The 19,223-nt window shown below is 37.9% G+C and overlaps 1 protein-coding gene across 2 annotated transcripts in view; it reads left to right on the top strand.

The window, feature by feature from the left end:
* Positions 1–19,223, top strand: part of LOC127431268 (calcium-binding protein 8-like) — a 54,706-nt gene that overhangs the window by 13,381 nt on the left and 22,102 nt on the right. For both annotated transcript variants that reach the window (XM_051681642.1, XM_051681641.1), the window contains exon 4: positions 15,097–15,209. In XM_051681642.1, the coding sequence (XP_051537602.1) occupies positions 15,097–15,209 (113 nt within the window). The remainder of the gene's footprint in view (positions 1–15,096; positions 15,210–19,223) is intronic.

Genomic DNA, 19,223 nt, shown 5'->3' on the forward strand with positions numbered 1-19,223 from the left:
GAAGTCCTACACTAGTCATATTAGATCAATCAAACAGTAGAAACTATTATAACTTAGCTAGCAGGCAAATAGACCAAGGTGGTAACTGGTTTAAAGATTGGCATTGTTACCAGCATAAAGTATTTTTTTCCCCATTGTCCTTCCTTCCTTGAAAATAAAATTGAAAGCACTGCAGTACAATATCCCATAATAAAATGCCCCATTAGAGTGGCTAAGGCTATCAAACAAACTACCGCGCTAAGAGAGCTACCTGTCTAACTATCGGTCTAATAAAATATCTTGCCTGTCGTGCAGAAAAGCTCCATCTTTGGGTTGCTTTTAAATCCTTTAAGATCTCGGATTTGTCGCCACCTCTGAAAAGCCAGTCCAGTGTTGTTTCGTGTTTTATTACAGGCTCTGTCACTTTCCATTTTTGCTTGCAGACAGGTGATTCCCCAAGGGGTTGCCTTTTTGAATGATCCATGGTCAATGTTGCTCATTTGTTGTGGCTACAAGCTTTCAGCTTCAAACTACTACCACACCTATCACCGCACATATACATACGCTGTAGTTGCTGGACGTTCTTTTCTTTATTTACGGACATGACGTAAACACACAGGGACGAATGATGGAAATATGCAATTTACCGCCAAATCCCTCCTGACAGCTCTAAAATATAAATAATTATTATAGGCTTACCATAGTGAATCGGGGTAAGGCAAAAACATAGTTTGGAAAACGGGGTGTTGGTGTACTTGCTCATTAAATTTTGTTCATTACTAACAAAAAAATATCTTACATAGTGTAGCTTTAAAGCTGCTGTAAGCAATTTTATGGAAAAGTATGCAAAAAATGTTCCTACTCCCTTAAAGATTTAATGAAATAAGTGTCCGGATATATCTCACCAGTGGCAGCTGCAGACTTTGTAAACAGCAAACAAAAATGTGTCCGTGAATCACGGACATTGACGCTTTTCACCTGTCAATCATTTTGCTCGTTCTCTGTTGTATTTGAAGTGGATCATTAAGGCCACACTGTAAAAAGTATTAAGTGATAACTACTTAAAGTATGGTAACAATATTACACTTAATATTTTTAAGAACTTTTCAATAGTTTTTTTGAATGAAATCTCCTTAAATCATGTGAAGTTACCCAAATTAGTGTAACGTTGGTGTCAGGAGTGGAAGAGAGACACGCAGGAGTAGATTCTTATAATCTTTTAATAATAAACACTGGAGTGAAAACAAACATCAAGCTCAACATGCTAACATAACACAACAATAAATCTTAACATCTAAACTTAACTCAACGTAACACTTCATGAACTGACATTGAATGAACAAAACAGGATGGTATTTATACAAACAGTGTAAATGAGGGAATGGAAGACAGGTGAGAAAGATGGGGAACAGATGGAAGTGATGATGGCAGTGAATTCTAGGAGATGTAGTCCAGGGAAACAATTCAAAATAAGAGTCCTCAGAACAGAACTGTGAATAACTGTGACTGTGCTTTTTATTCATCTAATGATATTAAGCTAATTTAGTCATTTTTATAAGTTTAAAAATTATAAAAGTGCCATTTTACCACCTTAAAACACTTTAAACGATTTTTACATGATGCATTTTTTTAATGCTTTATCAATTTATATTTTAAATATTATTCCCACTCAAAACATTTATATATGAATTTAGATATATTTAACCAGATCAATAACTTGTACAATAACACAACAAGATATAAAACCAAAACACACACACCCCTACGGTGAAGTGCTGTATTTATTCTATCAAACAGTAAGCAATGTACATTACACTAAACAAACTGTTTGAAAAAAGAAAAAAAAAAAAGAGAAAATGAAAGGAAAATAAATACATAGTTTAATTAAAATACACAAATAAAAGCACCATTTAATGAAAAACTAAATTAAGGTCAAGTTTACAAAGGTCAAATTACTGTCAAATTTGTGCTGTTGTCAAAGTCTTATTATGACAAGCCTGCTCTAAAAGGAATAGTTCGCCAAAAATGAAAAATCTCTCATCATTTACCGTCATGCAATCCCATATGTGTATGACTGACTTTCTTCTGCAGAATACAGCTCTGTAGGTCCTTACAATGCAAGTGATAGTTGACCAAAACTTTGAAGATTCTAAAAGCATAAAGACAGCCTAAAATTAATCCATATGACTCTAGTAGTTTAATTCATGTTTTAAGTAATCCAATCAGTTTGGGGTGAGAAAATACCAAGATATAACTCCTTTTTATATGAATCATGACATCAGCAGTTTCCTTGGTGATCATGAGCAAGGAGTTTCATTTTAGTCTGTTCTTACCCAAAACCGATTAGATAGAAGTAATTTTTTAATGATTTTATCATATTTAAAAGGTATTAAAATACTGGAGTGTAATTTTAAAAGGTTTTAATGGCTTAAACCACTAGACTCTTATAGATTACTTTTATTATGTTTTTGTGCTATTTTGATCATTGCATGATTTACTTACAGAGGTGAAATCTGTGATTTATATGTGTTCTGCAGAAGAAAGAAAGTCATACACATCTGGGAAGGCACAATTATGAGAGAATTTTCATTTAGGGGGGAACTATTCCTTTAGGCTATACAACATATCCTAAAATAACTTTTCAAAAAGAACACATCCATGATATAAAACTGCTAGACATTAAAGAAAATGTAAAATCTCAAACCTTTAAATGTTTCCCAAAAACAAAAACTCCATACATGACACTTGGCTAACAGGACTGGACTATACCCACACTTGCTGTTAAACTTATAACATTCTCCAAGAACATGTCTCTAAACAGATTTGTTTTTGTGGGGAAAAAATTAAATAAAAAATCTATTCTGGAATAAAACTTGTCAACAAATAACTTGTCTTGCAAAACCAATGAGAGTTATGCTTGATATAAACTTGTATTATTGTTGAACTTTAAGAACATACCCCTCTATTCAGTGCATTCTGGACCAAAACCTAGTCCAAAAAAACAAAGAAAAGGATTTGCTTGCAAAACTCTAAATAAGAAGTTTGTTTATAAGTGCTTGCACTTTGGTGGATAACTTGCACACATCCAGTTCTAATAAGATCTTCTGAAAGGCATCAAATGTATACCTCAGTTGTTTGGGATAGCTGAGGTTTAGGGCATATGTGAGTCCCAGAATAAAAACACAGGCTCATTAGCCATATTTACCAACCCAGTCATGACTTGGACCCCCTGCAAGATGATGCCGAAGTCCTCCTGCTCACCCCTTGTGCTGACCGTAATTTTCATTATGTGCTGCAGGAGATCTTGCTGAACATCTGCAATAGAGCACTACAGAACACAAACACACAAGCATTTGATACTTCTCATGTTGCAAATATTTCTAGCCTGTCAGCATTTTAAAAAGTGATGCATGTATATATTTTTTTTTATGATAAAATACTCTTGTATCTCGTTTTAATATTCTGAGACAACTATTAGTAACCATATGTTGGCTGATTTCTCTGAAAAGTTTAAACATTGTGACTTTTCGACTACATTCATAAAATCCATTCTGACTGGCTGTCTGCAATGCAACTCTTATGTGAAGGTGGTGCACAAAAATCTGTTCATCAGATAAAGTTTTGTCAAAAGTTACCAGGCTGTAACAATGAACACCTAGTCAAAACTATTACTAGTGTATTGTACCTATCATCTCCTTTTGTGTTTCACAGAGAGAAATTCATCCTGGTTTGGTATTTATTTATTTATTTTTAAATAGACAAAGTACTAATGCATTTTTTTTTTTTTTTTTCAAAACATCATAAATGTTCACATGCTCTATGAACAGTATGCTAATGGCTGCTACCTAATAAAAAAAAAAAAAAAAAATAGAGCAAATGGCTAGCTTTGCATGCTTGTGCTGAAAGCCAAGAAACAGAGTATGGCCGAGTAATAGTCTACACCCTGCATATTTGAAATTTACAGGTTTAAATATAAATAAACTAATAAAAATAAAACAAGTAGACCTTGTTGCTATTTCTATACAAACCATGATGTCTTGGCCAATAAGTGTAATAATCATGTTACCCATCACCCCTTTTCATCTTGGGTCACACAAGTTAACAAGTTAGTTGGAAATGTTCATCCAAATATTGTGACGTTACAGGCCAGCTGTACACCCTACATTACACCCAACATGCATAATTAACACAAAAATACCTCGACAAGCACACATAATCATTAGTTGTAGCGCATGTTGCGAGCGTCACTTAGGGTGACCAGATGACCATGACAAAAAGTCGGGACAACCCCCCTTAAATTATTAGTAGTTCAGATTAGTTTTCATTACAGTTTACAGTGTTTACCATCAGTTCGCACACGCAGAGTGATGTAGGTGTGTCTGCTGCATTTACTTTGCCATCATACGTAATTACAAAATGTATTTAGCTGTGCTGATTAATTATGCAGAAAATATTAAACTTGATATTATTTGAAGAAATTGAGAACTAGTAATTGAAATGATACACAGTATTATTCTCTTTAATTAAAAAGATGGATGATAAAAAAATATGTATTATTGTATTTATTTACACATTCATTTCCAAATTAATGTATTTCCTCATTATTTATGCATTTAATTATTTCCAAATCTATTTATGCATGTATGTATTTCCACATTTATATATTTCCAAATTTCTTTCTGTATGCTAATGAGGGGGCATGTTTTCTCCCTCAGACACAGCAATTGAGCTGAGTGCTCCAGAGTGAAGCTTGGAGGCCACAGTGACATCTTGTGGTTGACAAAAGGAAATGTGAGTCTACAGACTTGAAATATAGCCACAGATGGGTGTGGATGTAAATTGTAAAATAAATAAATAAATAAATGAGGAAATACATACATGTGGAAATAAATATGGAAATAAATAAATAAAATAATACATAAATAAGGAAATAAAAGTATAAATACTCATTTATATCACATTTGAAAATACATTTATATGTACACATTTTTACATATATTTTACATTTATTTGGAAATTTATTTATTTTCAATTTAGGCGGGTTTGCTCCTCCATAAAGCTTCATCAGAGGTTGTGAAGCATGTCTTTTCATTTTATAGATTTTAACTACCACCTTAGACCAGGGGTTTTCAATCCTGCTCCTGGGGACCCACAGCTCTGCATATTTTGTAAGTCCCCCTTATCTGACACACCCAGATCAGGTCATGGGGCTTAATTAACGAGCTGATGATTTCAATTAGGTGTGATAATTTGAAATGTGCAGAGTTGTGTTTTTTCCTCAGGGCATTTTATAGAAGATTAGACAATGTAATCTTTATCGGCGCAGGAACGCACGGCCCATAAAAAATTTGGGGAAAATACTGGGCTGACAGACAGCAGCAGAAGTGGGAGGGAGCATTGAAGGGGAAAGATCAGCACCACTGATTATGGGACTGCAGGAATTAATGTTTCTCATTAGTTGTTGCAAGTTGCTCATGGAAAAAAACACAGCAAATGAAGTTCTGTAACTCCATCGGGACGTGGGACACGGGCCGTAAAATCAGGACTGTCCCGGTTTTATCGGAAAAAAAAAAGTTTTCAATCTACTAAAACTGAGATAAAGCAAACAGTGACCATTTGTTTAGTCTGATCATGTTGGTTTTCAAACCATTTCTGAAGCACATCTAGCATTTCCGCTTTTTTTTTTTTCAGGTTACATTTAACATGGCATAACAATCCCCCGTTTATGTGCCATCTCCACGCGAATGGGTGAAGAAAGGGGGTAACAATAATCACCCTTTTTTTCATCAGACCATCGTCCACATTTCTCCACAAAACACCGCACATTTAGCTGTCTCTTATTTTACACACCTGATTCAACTAGCTCATCAGGACAGGCTTTGACATAAACTGGGAATATAAAATAAGAGAGCCAGCCAGAATGTGCAATGTTAGTGGTGCTCCAGATCTGGACTGTACCTTTAACGATACAATTAAAAAATAAAAGGAAATTACAAATTATTAAGGCTTACCTTTTAGTGTGTACATCTGTCAACCAGTCTGCCAAAATGTCATCAAATCAGCAGTTGTTCACTTTCAAATGAATTGGTGTCTGTAAATCAAACCAAAATATGTATAGGAAACCCATAGTGACAGCCATCCTTACACCTACTAGGTCGTTTCCATCTAATTAAATGAATATTCTCCCACGCTTCCTGTATTTCTTTCAAATGCTCCCAATTAAGTCGACAAAGAAAATTCTGGTACAGCAAAATAGTTCCATAATATCATTTATTTGGTGTAAAAAAAAAAGACCTAGACTAAGATATAGTTTTCTTTGTCTACCCGCTAAGCGTGGTGGCTTGGCAGCACCACCATTCTTACTTTATCAGTTGGTTGCACAGTCTAAATTTATTTTGGAATGGTTCATAGATGACCCTAAATCTACCTGGCTCGGGTGTGAATCAGTTTCCTTAGATGGGATCCCCCTGTGGAACCCATTATATATTTCTCCTGGAAAAGTTTCAGTGATGTTTAAAGATAACATAATTCTAAAGAATATGTTGATTACATGGCGACAAATCAGGAAACTAGAAGGATACAGTAATTGTTTTTCTTTATTAACTCCTCTTCATGAAAACCCCAACTTCCCACCTGGCCTTTGGGCTGGACTCCCTGATTGGAGCCATAGGGGCATCAAAGTAGTTGGAGATAGGGTTCAGGGTGGTTCAATTCTCACATTCCAGCAAGTAAAAAGCAAGTTTGGTGTAACCAATGATGATTTCCTTAAATTTCTTCAGGTTCTGAATTTTATTCTAAGTTAAAAGGGTTTTTCCCATAGAGTCTCTGTTGGTTGATGATATACAGCTCAAATTTGTTACTAAATGGCTTAATAATATACTTCGCAGCCTCAAGGCAGACAGCTCTGAAAATGTTAAAGGCCAATGGGAATCTGATTTGGGCACTATAATAGAACCAGAGACCTCCTAGCGCCCTAGCATCTAATTCAGCCTGGAAGAGACAATTTAAGATCTTGCACAGACATTATATTACTCCTGAACCCATGCACAGAGTGAATTCAGATATGTCAGATCTCTGTATTAAATGTCAGTCTGCAGACGGTTCATTTTTTCATTGCTTGTGGAGCTGCCCTCTTGTCCGGCAGTATTGGTGTACGATTGTTCAACAGCTTAATATAATTTTTAAGCGCCCTTTACAACTTGGTGCGAGGACTTGCCTACTGGGACTAAATGATGAGCTACTTGCTGATTTTTGTAACAGAGACCTTTTCCATATTCTATTGCATTCTGCTTGGAATTGCATCTTAGTCATGTGGATCAATGATAAAGCTCCCACTTTAAATCAGTGGCTGCATACTGTGACAAGCATCATCCCTTTTGAAGTTTTCTCCACAGCCTTAAAGGATAAACCTTTCTTATTCTACCAGATCTGGGACCCTTTTTTTGAATATTTGGGAGCCACTAAATCTCAAAGGTTGAAGTTGGGACTGATAGACCTGGCCTGGAAAAAGGACATGGAATTATAGCTTGGTATGATATTGTAGTGCAAATGGTACCTGGCCTTCTAGAGATAAGGGTAGGCCACTCCACCTATCAATGCTATGTTTTATGGTTTGTAAGAGGGGAGCATAGTTTAGTCTGTAAAGATCTTTTAACTGTGGGGAAACATTTATACCTAGATATGAGAAGCCTGTTGGGGACCAGCGAAATGGTCGTGAGATGCCTGGGTCTAATGTTTGTGAGCTACAAAGAGCCATGGCTTCACTCTTGAAAAATGTATCTTGTAGCCGGAGAAAGGACCATAGTCACTGATTAGCTTTATCAATTTGGGAATTGATTGTCTTGGGGAGTCTAGATGAATCAAAACATGTTAGCATACAGCGAGATTTTGTGCTGCATGCCATTTAAAGAGACTCCTTTTATGTTGATATCTTGTCTTATGATTGCAGCTAGGGGTTCCATAGCCAAAGCAAACAACAGTGGGCTCAGGGGGCATCCCTGCCTGGTACCCCATTCAATATTAAAATTACCGGACCTGAGCCCATTAGTAATTATGGCTGAGAGAGGAGAAATGTACAAGATATGGATCCATTTAATAAAGTCCTCCCCTAGCCCAAATTTTTGAAGCGTAAAAAAAAGATAAGGTCATTCCAGCCGAAATTCCAAAAGCTTTCTTGGCATCAAGAGAAACAGCCAAGGCCTCAGAACTATACAGAGAGGAATGATGAATAACATTGAGAAGTCTTCTAACATTATGAGAAGAAAACCTCCCTTGTATGAAACCAGTCTAATCATTAATGATGACAGAAGGGAGGACATTTTCTAAACGTGAAGCCAGGACCCTTGCTAGAATCTTCAAATATAAATTTAAAACAGATATGGGCCTGTATGAGGAACATTCATCTGGCGATTTACATTTTTTAAGTACTAAGGAAATATTTGCCTCCATTAGAGATGGAGGGGGGGCACCAGCCTCAAACAAGGATTGTAGCATTTCAAATAACGGGTTGATTAGAATGGTGTTGAACTTTTTAGAAAATTCTGCATTGAGACCATCGGGACCCGGTGCTTTATTGCTAGGGAGTGATTGGATACAGTTCTTAATTTCACTTCGAGTAAATGGTTTACATAAAACTTTCTGGTAATTTGTAATTTGTGGTAGATCCATCTTTGCAAAAAAGTTAATCATGTCTTGCTTTGAGTGTAGATTAAATTGTGAGGTATATAGCTGTTTGTAATATATTTTAAATATATTTTTAATTACTTTATTATCACAGTTAACAGTGCCCTTCGAATCTCTAATGCAGGAAATATTCTGGGTATATGCCCTGTTTCAGAGAAGATTAGCCAAATAGCGATTAGGTTTGTTAGCAAATTCATACATCCTTTGCCTAAAAAAAAAAACAAAAACAAAAAACATGGATTTTTCAGCTTTCTTTGTTAGTAAGGACTCTAAGGCAGTTTTGATCATCTGTATGTCATTTCTAAGTTCGTCAGATGGGGAGGATTTATATCTGGCCAGAAGGTCATGAAGTTCCAGCTCTAGTTTTCTTTGCTCCTTTCTACTGTTCTTTTTTAGCCCAGCTGTGAGCCCAGGGGTCTTATTTTCTTTAAAGATATGATTCAACTGTTCTTTTAGAAATGTTTCAAAACTGGGGTCATGATTCAGAAAAGGGCTGTATCTCCAAGGTCTATTCAGAAAGGCAAAATTAGAATTGCTTAGGCCTATAAAGGTGGGAGAATGATCCGATATAATAATATCACCAATACTACAGCACTTTATGTTACTAAAAGAAATGTTAGAACAAAGTCGATTCTACTGCTTGTTTTATGTACAGTTGAGAAAAATTTTAATTCCTTGTCATTAGGATGTAAAACGTGCCAAGCATCAACCAGGCCAAGTTCGCTGCAGGTATCTGAAATAGCTTTGGCTTGTTTAGACATTGGACTTTGCACTGGTGGGTATCTATCCATCCCTGAAGAGAAATAAATAAAATAAGTCCCCGGCTATTACAGTGTTGTCACAAAGCCAATCAGCAAATTTAGAGAAAACATGGGAAATGAGATCATTAGACTGTATAGGTGTAATGTTCAGGAACGACACTTTCTGGCCATGAAGACAGACCTTTAACATAACAAATCTACCAGATTTATCAGAGATCGTTTGAACATCAGACAGAGGCAGGTGCTTATTAATTAGAATGTCGACCCCCCCCCCCCGCTTGTGCTAGTAAAAGATTAACTAAACACCTGTTCTACCCAATCACGCTTTAATTTAGGATGTTCGGTAGTGGACAGGTGGGTTTCTTGTAAAAGAGCTATGTGAACATGTTCCTTTTTTAAGAAGCTTCAGTTTTTTTCCTCTTAACAGGGTTGTGTATTCCTTTCATGTTCCAGCTGCAAATTTTAAGTATGAATTTGTCACTCGCCGTTTTATATTAAGAAAAGTATCTTGGCTAGAAGCAGATGAGAATGTAGATGGCATCCCATACTCCCACAAACTAAGCAGAAACCCACAGTAAAAACAGAAATTAAATTATTTTGTATTGCTAACTTTCAGAACCGAACTATGTACAAAACCCAAAAGGTAGGGACAACAAGTAAACATAGGGGTCAGACCTTGGCCTATTACACCCATTAAGGGCACAAGCTAACTTCCCTTTAAATATGGGGGAAGATGCTGGACCAGCTTTTAAACTTCAACTGCCAGCCTGCAGCTCTATTAAAATATATGACATAATTAGTAAATAAGATATTAAGTATGTGAATATCTATAGGAGAAAAATGAGGAGGGCTGGGAGGTGGCACTACCAAACCCAATGTAAATATGCTGAAATTTATGCTCACAGCCTCCATGTATTAACCAAACTTTAAATTGTCTGTAAAGCTCCGCAGATGACCACATTTGTATGCATAACAAAATATGGAGAGATTTTCTCAGTCAGTAGGGGCCCGGGAAGGAGACCATCTGGGTTGTGAGACTTTTTCCAGAAAGGCTGCAACATCCTTGGGCTGTCTGAAGAATCTCTCCTGCCCGTCATATTTAATCCTGAGGACGGCCGGATACAACATGGCAAAAATGATTCCCCTGTCCTTAAGCTGCTGTTTGACTGGGTAAAATTCTTGTCTCTTCTTTATCACAGCTGTAGAGAAATCCTCGAATAACATGATTGGGGCGACGTTGTATGAGCATGATGCAGACTTTGTCCTGAAAGTTGTGAAACTTTACAATAACGGCGCAGGGCCACTGTCCCCTATTTTCCAGGTCATTAATTTTATCCAAGGCTTCCTCTAGCTTGTTCTCAACTTCAGTGAGTTTAGCAATGTGGTTCGCTACAGCGTCCTCGGAGTCTGAGATGCGGCTTTCTGCTTCAGTGATCCGTGTATCGAGTGTGACGATATTGGACGAACAAGCTTCTAGTTTCTTAAGGAGGCTTCCATGCTTTTAAGCACTTCAGTGGTTTTTCTTTCCACTAAACTTTCGGCCTCCACTTGACCTGGTCCGCCATGTTGGCTTGACTGTTCTGAGGCAACTTCTGATTTAGCGGATTTCACCATGAGGGTGATCTTCCTTTGAGTGCTTGGCATTCTCCGACTTCTTGCTGAAAGTTCTCACTCCGTTTTGCCATTGTATGTCTGGAATAAAAACTAAAAACAGTAGCGAGCTGCGGGAGACCAGGCGTTGAGTTGCTACTCTGCCATTTGCATCACATGACCCCCATCCAATATTTTTCATACAATGCAAAGCCATAATTTCAAATATAAAATATCCGTAATATTTATAAATTTCATGTTAATTTTTTTAATCAAATTTACTTGACACGTGAATCACTTTTTACAGTGTATAATTTATAATGTTTGTCAGTTGAGTGCGCTTTTGTGCCATGTTGAATTTGACAGCCACAGGAACAAACAATACTGCTCTTTTGCTCAGATTTGGTCTCAATATTAACTTTGGAGGGCGGGGTTTTGGAAAGCGAGGGCATGGCTAATTCAATGGCACAGTCACATGAAAGCTTCAGAAGGCTAAAATTGCCTACAGTACCTATAACATGGTTGGCAGTGATTGAATGATGCTGGCCATTACTTTGAATCAGAATTTGTTTATGCAAATTTTTGATGTAATGCCTGTAATGTCACAAAAATATGAATAACCAACACTCCTGGAAAGAAACAATTCAATGAAAAAAATCTGACACATATACATATGTGGACATCAATATTTATTTGGTCTAATTTTTTTTATATTTTTTTCTTAGGGGCTGCTAGTTTCAGATCAAAAAGGGGAATGGAAAATGCACTCTAGAGATATGTGTATTCACTCTAAAATATTTGATTACATGCTTGGTTTTCGGTTACTGATGCCATTGTAGAAGTGTACTATTCACAGTCATCCATTATTTATTATACAATGAGCTACAGTGTCTGATAATTTTGGCTTACTGAGATGAAATTCGTAGTTTTTGTCTGGTCACGTGATCTCAACATGGCAGACCCTATGAGTCAGCCCAACTCCATGTCAAACACAATAGCTTTTTATTAGGCTTCTGATGTGATTCTCCTGTGATATCACTTCTCATGTGATTTTAAATATATTTTTCAAAAGTACTATTCACTATTTCCTTTAAGAGCAGTGGCACATTCATAATACTGTTCTAATCTGGAGTAAAATGAGACTCAAAGTATGTTTTCCTCAAAGACTTCTGTGCAGCTTTGCTGTGTCAGTTCTAAGATTTGTACACAGTACAGTTATATACGACTAATTGAAAAGATGTTCTTTAGTGCTGCCTTCAGTCTTGGTATTGAATACAGATAGGAATGATCAACTTTATTATACTTCAGTAATAATTATGCAGGATTCAGTGGAGTGGAGTGTTGCGCTGGGATTTGAGGCAAAGTGAGAACATTTATATTTACATTTACATTTATTCATTTGGCAGACGCTTTTATCCAAAGCGACTTACAAAAGAGGAATAATACATCATAAGCGATTCATCTTAAGGAGACAGTGGTACGAAAAGTGCTGCATTACAAAGTTTCACTAGCATCAGAATAGTAGTATCAAAGACAGATTAGAGTGCAACAACAATATATGTTATTTTTTGTATTTATTTTTTATGAGTGAATGGTTAAGTGTAAGGCTTCTGGTAAGAACTTAGCTCTGCAGTGGCTGTTCTGTATGCCAGCATCAGAGTCTTGAATTTGACACGTGCATCAACTGGCAGCCAGTGAAGAGAGACAAGGAGTGGTATAACATGCGCTTTCTTTGGTTCATTAAAGACCAGACGTGCTGCTGCATTCTGGATACCCATTCAGGGGCCTAAGTGCCCATGCAGGGAGGCCTGCAATGAGAGTGTTACACTAGTCCAGCCTAGTTATGACAAGTGACCGAACAAGAAGTTGTGTGGCATGTTCAGAGAGGAAGGGTCTTATTTTCCTGGTATTGTAGAGTGTAAAGCTACATGATCATGCTGTCTTTGAGATGTGGTCTGTGAAACTGAAGTGGTTATCGATGGATACCCCGAGATTTCTGACCATTTTGGAAGGCGTTACTGTAGTTGAACCCAGCTGCACGGTGATGTTGTGTTCAACAGCAGGGTTGGCTAGAAAGACGAGGAGCTCAGTCTTCGCTGGGTTAAGTTGCAGGTGGTGTTTCTTCATCCAGGCCGAGATATATGCCAAACAGGCCGAGATTCAAGCAGTCACTCTGGTGTCGTTGGGCTAGAAAGACAAGTAGAGCTCTGTGTCATCGGCATAGCAGTGGTAAGAGAAACCATGTGCCTGAATGATGGGTCCCAGTGATGTTGTTTAAATAGAGTAGAGAAGTGGCCCAAGCACTGAGCCCTGAGGTACCCCAGTAAGTAGCTGATGTGACTTGGACACCTTACCCCTCCAGGCTATCTTGAAGGACCTACCTGAGAGATAGGAATTAAACCAGTCAAGCACAGTTCCTGTGATGCCCAGAGTAGAAAGGGTGGAGAGTAGGATCTGATGGTTGACAGTACGGATGATCTGGATCCAGCTCTCGCCTGTTTTAGCGACTCAGTGACAGACAGCAGGGCAGAGTGTCCACTTTTGAAGCCTGACTGATTGTCATCCAGCAGCTCGTTCTGCAATAGATAGGCAGAGATCTGATTGAAAACTGCCCTTTGAAGTGTTTTCGCCATGAATGGGATGAGAGAGACTGGTCTGTAGTGTTCTACTTGTATGGGGTTAAGTGCAGGTTTTTTAAGCAGCGGGATTACTCGAGCCTGCTTAAATGTAGTGGGAAAAATGCCTATAAGTAGGTATGTGTTAATTATGTGTGTGAGTGCAGGTAGGATGGTTGGAGAGATGGCTTGGAGAAGGTGAAAAGGAATGAGGTCAAGGGAACAAGGTGGTGGGGTGGTTGGAGATGAGGAGTTTAGAGACCTCAATGTCAGTCAGAGGAGAGAACATAGAGACATAAAAGCTGCATGCAGGAGGCGGGTGTTTGAAAGGGTGTGGTGCTGAGAATGTATTGCTGATGGCTGTAACCTTATTAGTGAAAAATGTGGCGAAGACATCTGATGTCAGTGAGGTGTTAGGCGGTGGAGGGGGAGGACAGAGAAGTGTGTTGAATGTTCGAAATAAGCTGCGAGTGTCTGTGGTGCTGTTGATCTTGTCCTGGTAACAGGAAGTTTTTGCAGATTTAACATTATCTGAAAAAGATGCAAGCAGAGTCTGATACATACCAATATCTGCTGGATCTTTAGATTTCCGGCATCTCCTCTCAGCCACCCTGATGTCAGTCCGATGTTCACAAAGAACATTAGAGTGATAAAGTAACAGCACTCACTGACTTCCACTGTCACTCTCAGCTGGTGTTTAATGCCTTTTTTGCCCTAAATCTCAGACCAGCAATTATCTTTCAGGAAGGAACAAAAGCGAGAATGAGAGAGGGACATTGACAGCTGTTAGCATGCATGCTCAGCTTTTGCGAGCCCATGGCTCACATGCCATAAGTAAGGCTTTCAAAAGATTTAATAAGGTCAGATGTAGGGTCAAGAGCATGCATCCTTGATGATAATTAAATTCACTTTAAATTAATTATGAAACAAAGCTTTGTGGCTGCAAGTGAAATCCCCCCCCCCCCCACGCATTCTCTGATATTTGCTCTATTTAATTCAACTGCTCAAGAAATCAAAGGCAGTCAAATTGTAAAAGTACAAATCATGAAGCCTGTTGCCCTAATAGGTAAATCAAGTGAATTAGAAAGTATCACATTTGTAGCCTATTACTAAACTTAAAGACCCTGAACGGTTTCATTAAGCTGATACGCACCAGTAAAAACTGCACAATGAAGCAATCAGCATAACATGAATCCTATTAAAGTAAAATTGTTCCTTAGAGATAGATTAGATAGATGTACTGATCCCTGAAATGTTGTTTTCCCAAAAAATCAGTTCTATTCTATTCTATTCTGTTGTAATGATATGCTTGAGTTCTGCTTGTGTTAAATGTTACATTGTCGGTTTCACCTCCTCACATTGTGCGCTGCTGTCGAGACTGCAGCAGTCTAGCAATGCTGTCAGCTTCAAAACTCTTACCTTTTCTATGTTGAGGCTACTCTCAACCAAACTTTCTATTTCTGATTCAGGTGATGGACAGGTGGACTTTGATGAATTTATGACAATACTGGGACCCAAACTCCTTTCTTCTGAAACCAGAGAGGGCTTCCTAGGCAGCACTATAGACAGCATATTCTGGCAGGTATGAAAAAATATTTCTCTTTTCCCTTTCCATCTATTTCTCTGCTCTTTTCTTTTCCTCCCCTTTTTTGGTGTATATTTGTATTCTGGGTACAGAGATGAGATTACGGATCACACTCTGCTTTCCCCACCTTCTTCCTCTGTCCTGTGACCAGAGGTGGGTAGAGTAGCCAAAAAAATTACTCAAGTAAAAGTACTAACATAAATAATTACTTGAGTAAGAGTAAGAAAGTATCCAATTAAAAGTGTACTCAAGAAGTGAGTAACTCGTTACTTGCACAAATGACATAATGGGCGTCAACTCCCCTATATTCCATTACATAATACACATTTAACATGTATTACAGAATTATTATTATTATTATTATTATGAATAGAAATTCTGTAGTCATTCACCATCATGTTGTTCCAAACTCGTATGACTTTCTTTCTTCCATGCAACACAATAAGGAAATATTAAGACAGAACGTTTGCGAGTCACTATTGAATTTCAGTGAATGTGTTTTTTTCCTCTATATTTTGAAAGTGAATTGTGACCAAGACTGTCAGTCTGTAACATTCTGTCTAACATCTTTTGTGTTCCACAGAATACAGAAGGTCACACGGGTTTGGAACAACATGAGGGTTGGGAAATGATGACAGAATATTAAATTATGGCTGAGCTATCACTTTAAAGGGATAGTTCATCCAAAAATGAAAATTCTCTCATCATTTACTCACCCTCATGCAATCCCAGATATACATGACTTCCTTTCTTCTGCAGAACACAAATTGAGATTTTAGAAGAATATTTCAGCACAATTCAAGTGAATGGGTGCCTAAATTTTTATGCTCCAAAAAGCACATAAAGGCAGCATTAAAGTAATCCATAAGACTTCAGTAGTTAAATCCATATCTTCAGAAGTGATATGATAGGTGTGGGTGAGAAAAAGATCAATATTTGTCATTTTTGCTAGACATTCTTCTCCCTGCCCAGCAGGTGTCGATAGAATGTGAATTTCCAAAAACACAAGAAGAAGAATGTGAAAGTGATCTGTTTCTCATCCACAGCTATCACATCGCTTCTGAAGATATTTATTTAACCAATGGAGTCTTATGGATTACTTTTATGCTGACTTATGTGATTTTTTGAGCTTTAAAATGTTGGCACCCATTCACTTGCATTGTATGGACCAAAAGAGCTGAGAAATTCTTCTAAAAATCTTCATTTGTGTTCAGCAGATGAAAGAAAGTCAAACAAATCTGTGATGCATGAGGGTGAGTAAATGATGAGAGAATCTTTATTTTTGAATGAATGAATGAATGAATGAATGAACATTACATTTATATAGCACTTTTCTGACACTACACTCAAAGCGCTTCACACAGTGAACAGGGGACTCACCTCAACCACCACCAGTGTGCAGCATCCACCTGGATGATGCGACAGCAGCCATAGTGCGCCAGTATGCTCACCACACACCAGCTATTGGTAGAGAGGAGAGAGTGGAGTGATAGAGCCAATTAATGGATGAGGGTTATTAGGAAGCCATGATTGATAAGGGCCAATGGGGGGAATTTGGCCAGGACACCAGGGTTACACCCCAACTCTTTTCGAGAAGTGTCCTGGGATTTTTAATGACCACAGAGAGTCAGGACCTCGGTTTAACGTCTCATCCCAAGGATGGTGCCTTTTTACAGTATAGTGTTCCCATCACTATACTGGTGCATTAGGACCTACACAGTCCACAGGGTGAGTACCCATGTTTGGGTGAACTATTCCTTTAAGGGCTCTTGTCAGATCTGGATGAATTTTTCAATAAGAAGAAAAAATTATAATTCTATGGATGATTTAAATATCCTGTTATAACATATAACATAATTTGGTCAGATGAGGGCGTCCTGCGCCAAGAAACGCTACCCAGATTGTATTGTAGTTTAAAGATACTAAAGTATAACAAATAAATACAATAATGTACATTAGATAAAATGTGTTTACTCTTTATAATAACATATATATTATTCACCATACGATTGCCTCATGCCCGCACATCTCTCACGTGCGCCCCGCTCACAGAAATGCTGTCTGTTAATGCTCCAGTTGACAATCACGCAAACAGCAGACAAAAAGGCATTTACACTTCATTTGGATGTTTACATGGATTTATACATTTAATCAGCCCAAAGTAGCTTCCATAGTTGCCAGTGCCAGGGCACGGGGTAAATGCATAAATACTGCTCATGACATGCGAGACAAAGTGCACTGATACGCATATTGCTGCACTGATTTAAAAATGTACACTTAAAAATGTATGTCATAAGAGCCCAGTTACAGAATCACCTTGAAAATGACCATTCAATTCTTAAATGGTCCTTAAATCCTTAAATTGGAGCTGCAATTTTAATCTTGAAATATCCACTTGTCTTGGTGTTAAATTAAGGCATTGCATGACGAAACTATTATTTTTTTTTTGAAGAGCATGATGCTGCAGCAGTGATAGACTCGGCTTGAGTGACAATCTGTGACAGCGTGCGCAGCTGTAAACTTCCGCTATCCTAAAAATCCCATTCAATAATCTCTCAATAAGTTACACATTAACTAAAATTAAACACAGTAATGTAACGATGCCGCCCATTGTAACGAAGTAAAAGTACATTTTATAGCTTTGTGAATTAGTCATCATACACATTTGAACAAGGATTTGGAATCTATTTCTATCTATCTCTGCTTCTAAAAAAATAAGAATTCAAAGTCAAATAATAGCTGACTTCTTGACTTTGAGGAAGCAGTTTTCTTGTGTATGTGTTATGTGTTCTTCATGAAGGAAATAGAGCAATGTGTGTGTGTGTGTGTGTGTGTGTGTGTGTGTGTGTGTGTGTGTGTGTGTGTTTGTGAGTAACAACAAGGTTGCAGACACCGGTTGTCTTGAAGGTGATTTAAATGCTCATCTGAACACAACTTTAGTGGAACACAGTGACTCATAACAGCAACAGTAATCCATGTAACATCATCACACCAGCATACCAATCACCCCTGCTGTCTCTGATTTTATTATGAGACCCATACAGATTTAATATTGGCACAATGACATAACCTCCTGAGTAATATTGTGTTTTATTAAAGGGTCGAAATTAACTCTAACTAAATCACACGAATTAGCTGGGAATAAAATGCCCAAATACTTAATGCCCTGTTTGGGCCACTGGAAGGTGCCTGGCTGAAAATCCGTTACTGGGCAGTACACTGTCAGAGCCAAAGCTTCGGATTTAGACCAATTAACCTGAGAACTTAGAGAAGGAACCAATAATCCTGTGGAGGCAAGGCATAGATCTAATGGGGTCAGAGACGAATAATAAAATATCATCCACATAAAGCAAAAGCTTATGCGCCACACCTCCCGCCATCACCCCTGGAAAATCATCCTCCTTTCTTATCGTGGCTGCTAATGGTTCCAGGGCAAAATAGAACAATAATGGGTAAAGAGGGCAACCCTGCCCGGTGCCCCTATCCATTTGTTTGTACCGCCGCTACCAGGTGTCTATAAAGTAAACCCGTACCTTTCCAAAATCGTAAAAAGATAATCCCATTCTACCATATCAAACACCTTTTCAGCGTCAAGTGAGATGGCAGCGACCAGAGTCTAATCATTTGCCACTGACCACATGATATTGATGAAATGCCTAATGTTATCAGAAGAGCTACGGCCTCGAATAAACACCACCTGATCTATATGTATAAGAGATTTCATAACTTTATGTAATCAGTTAGCCAGAATTTTTGACAGAATTTTAACGTCTAGCTGGATCAGGGAAATTGGATGGTAACTCTTACACTCGTTTGGATCTTTGTCCTTTTTAAGAATCAGACTGATCCGGGCTTGTGTCATGGTTGGCTTGTGTTAATGATTCTGTATAAACTTCTAACAAAAGTGGAGCCAGTTCTGTAGCATAAGATCTAAAAAATTAAGCAGCAAAGCCATCTGGCCCCAGAACCTTGCCTGGATGCAGGGCCTTAAATACCTCGTCAAAATCCACC

Source organism: Myxocyprinus asiaticus, chromosome 40 (assembly GCF_019703515.2).
Source record: "Myxocyprinus asiaticus isolate MX2 ecotype Aquarium Trade chromosome 40, UBuf_Myxa_2, whole genome shotgun sequence".
In the NCBI taxonomy this organism is placed as follows: Eukaryota; Metazoa; Chordata; class Actinopteri; order Cypriniformes; family Catostomidae; genus Myxocyprinus; species Myxocyprinus asiaticus.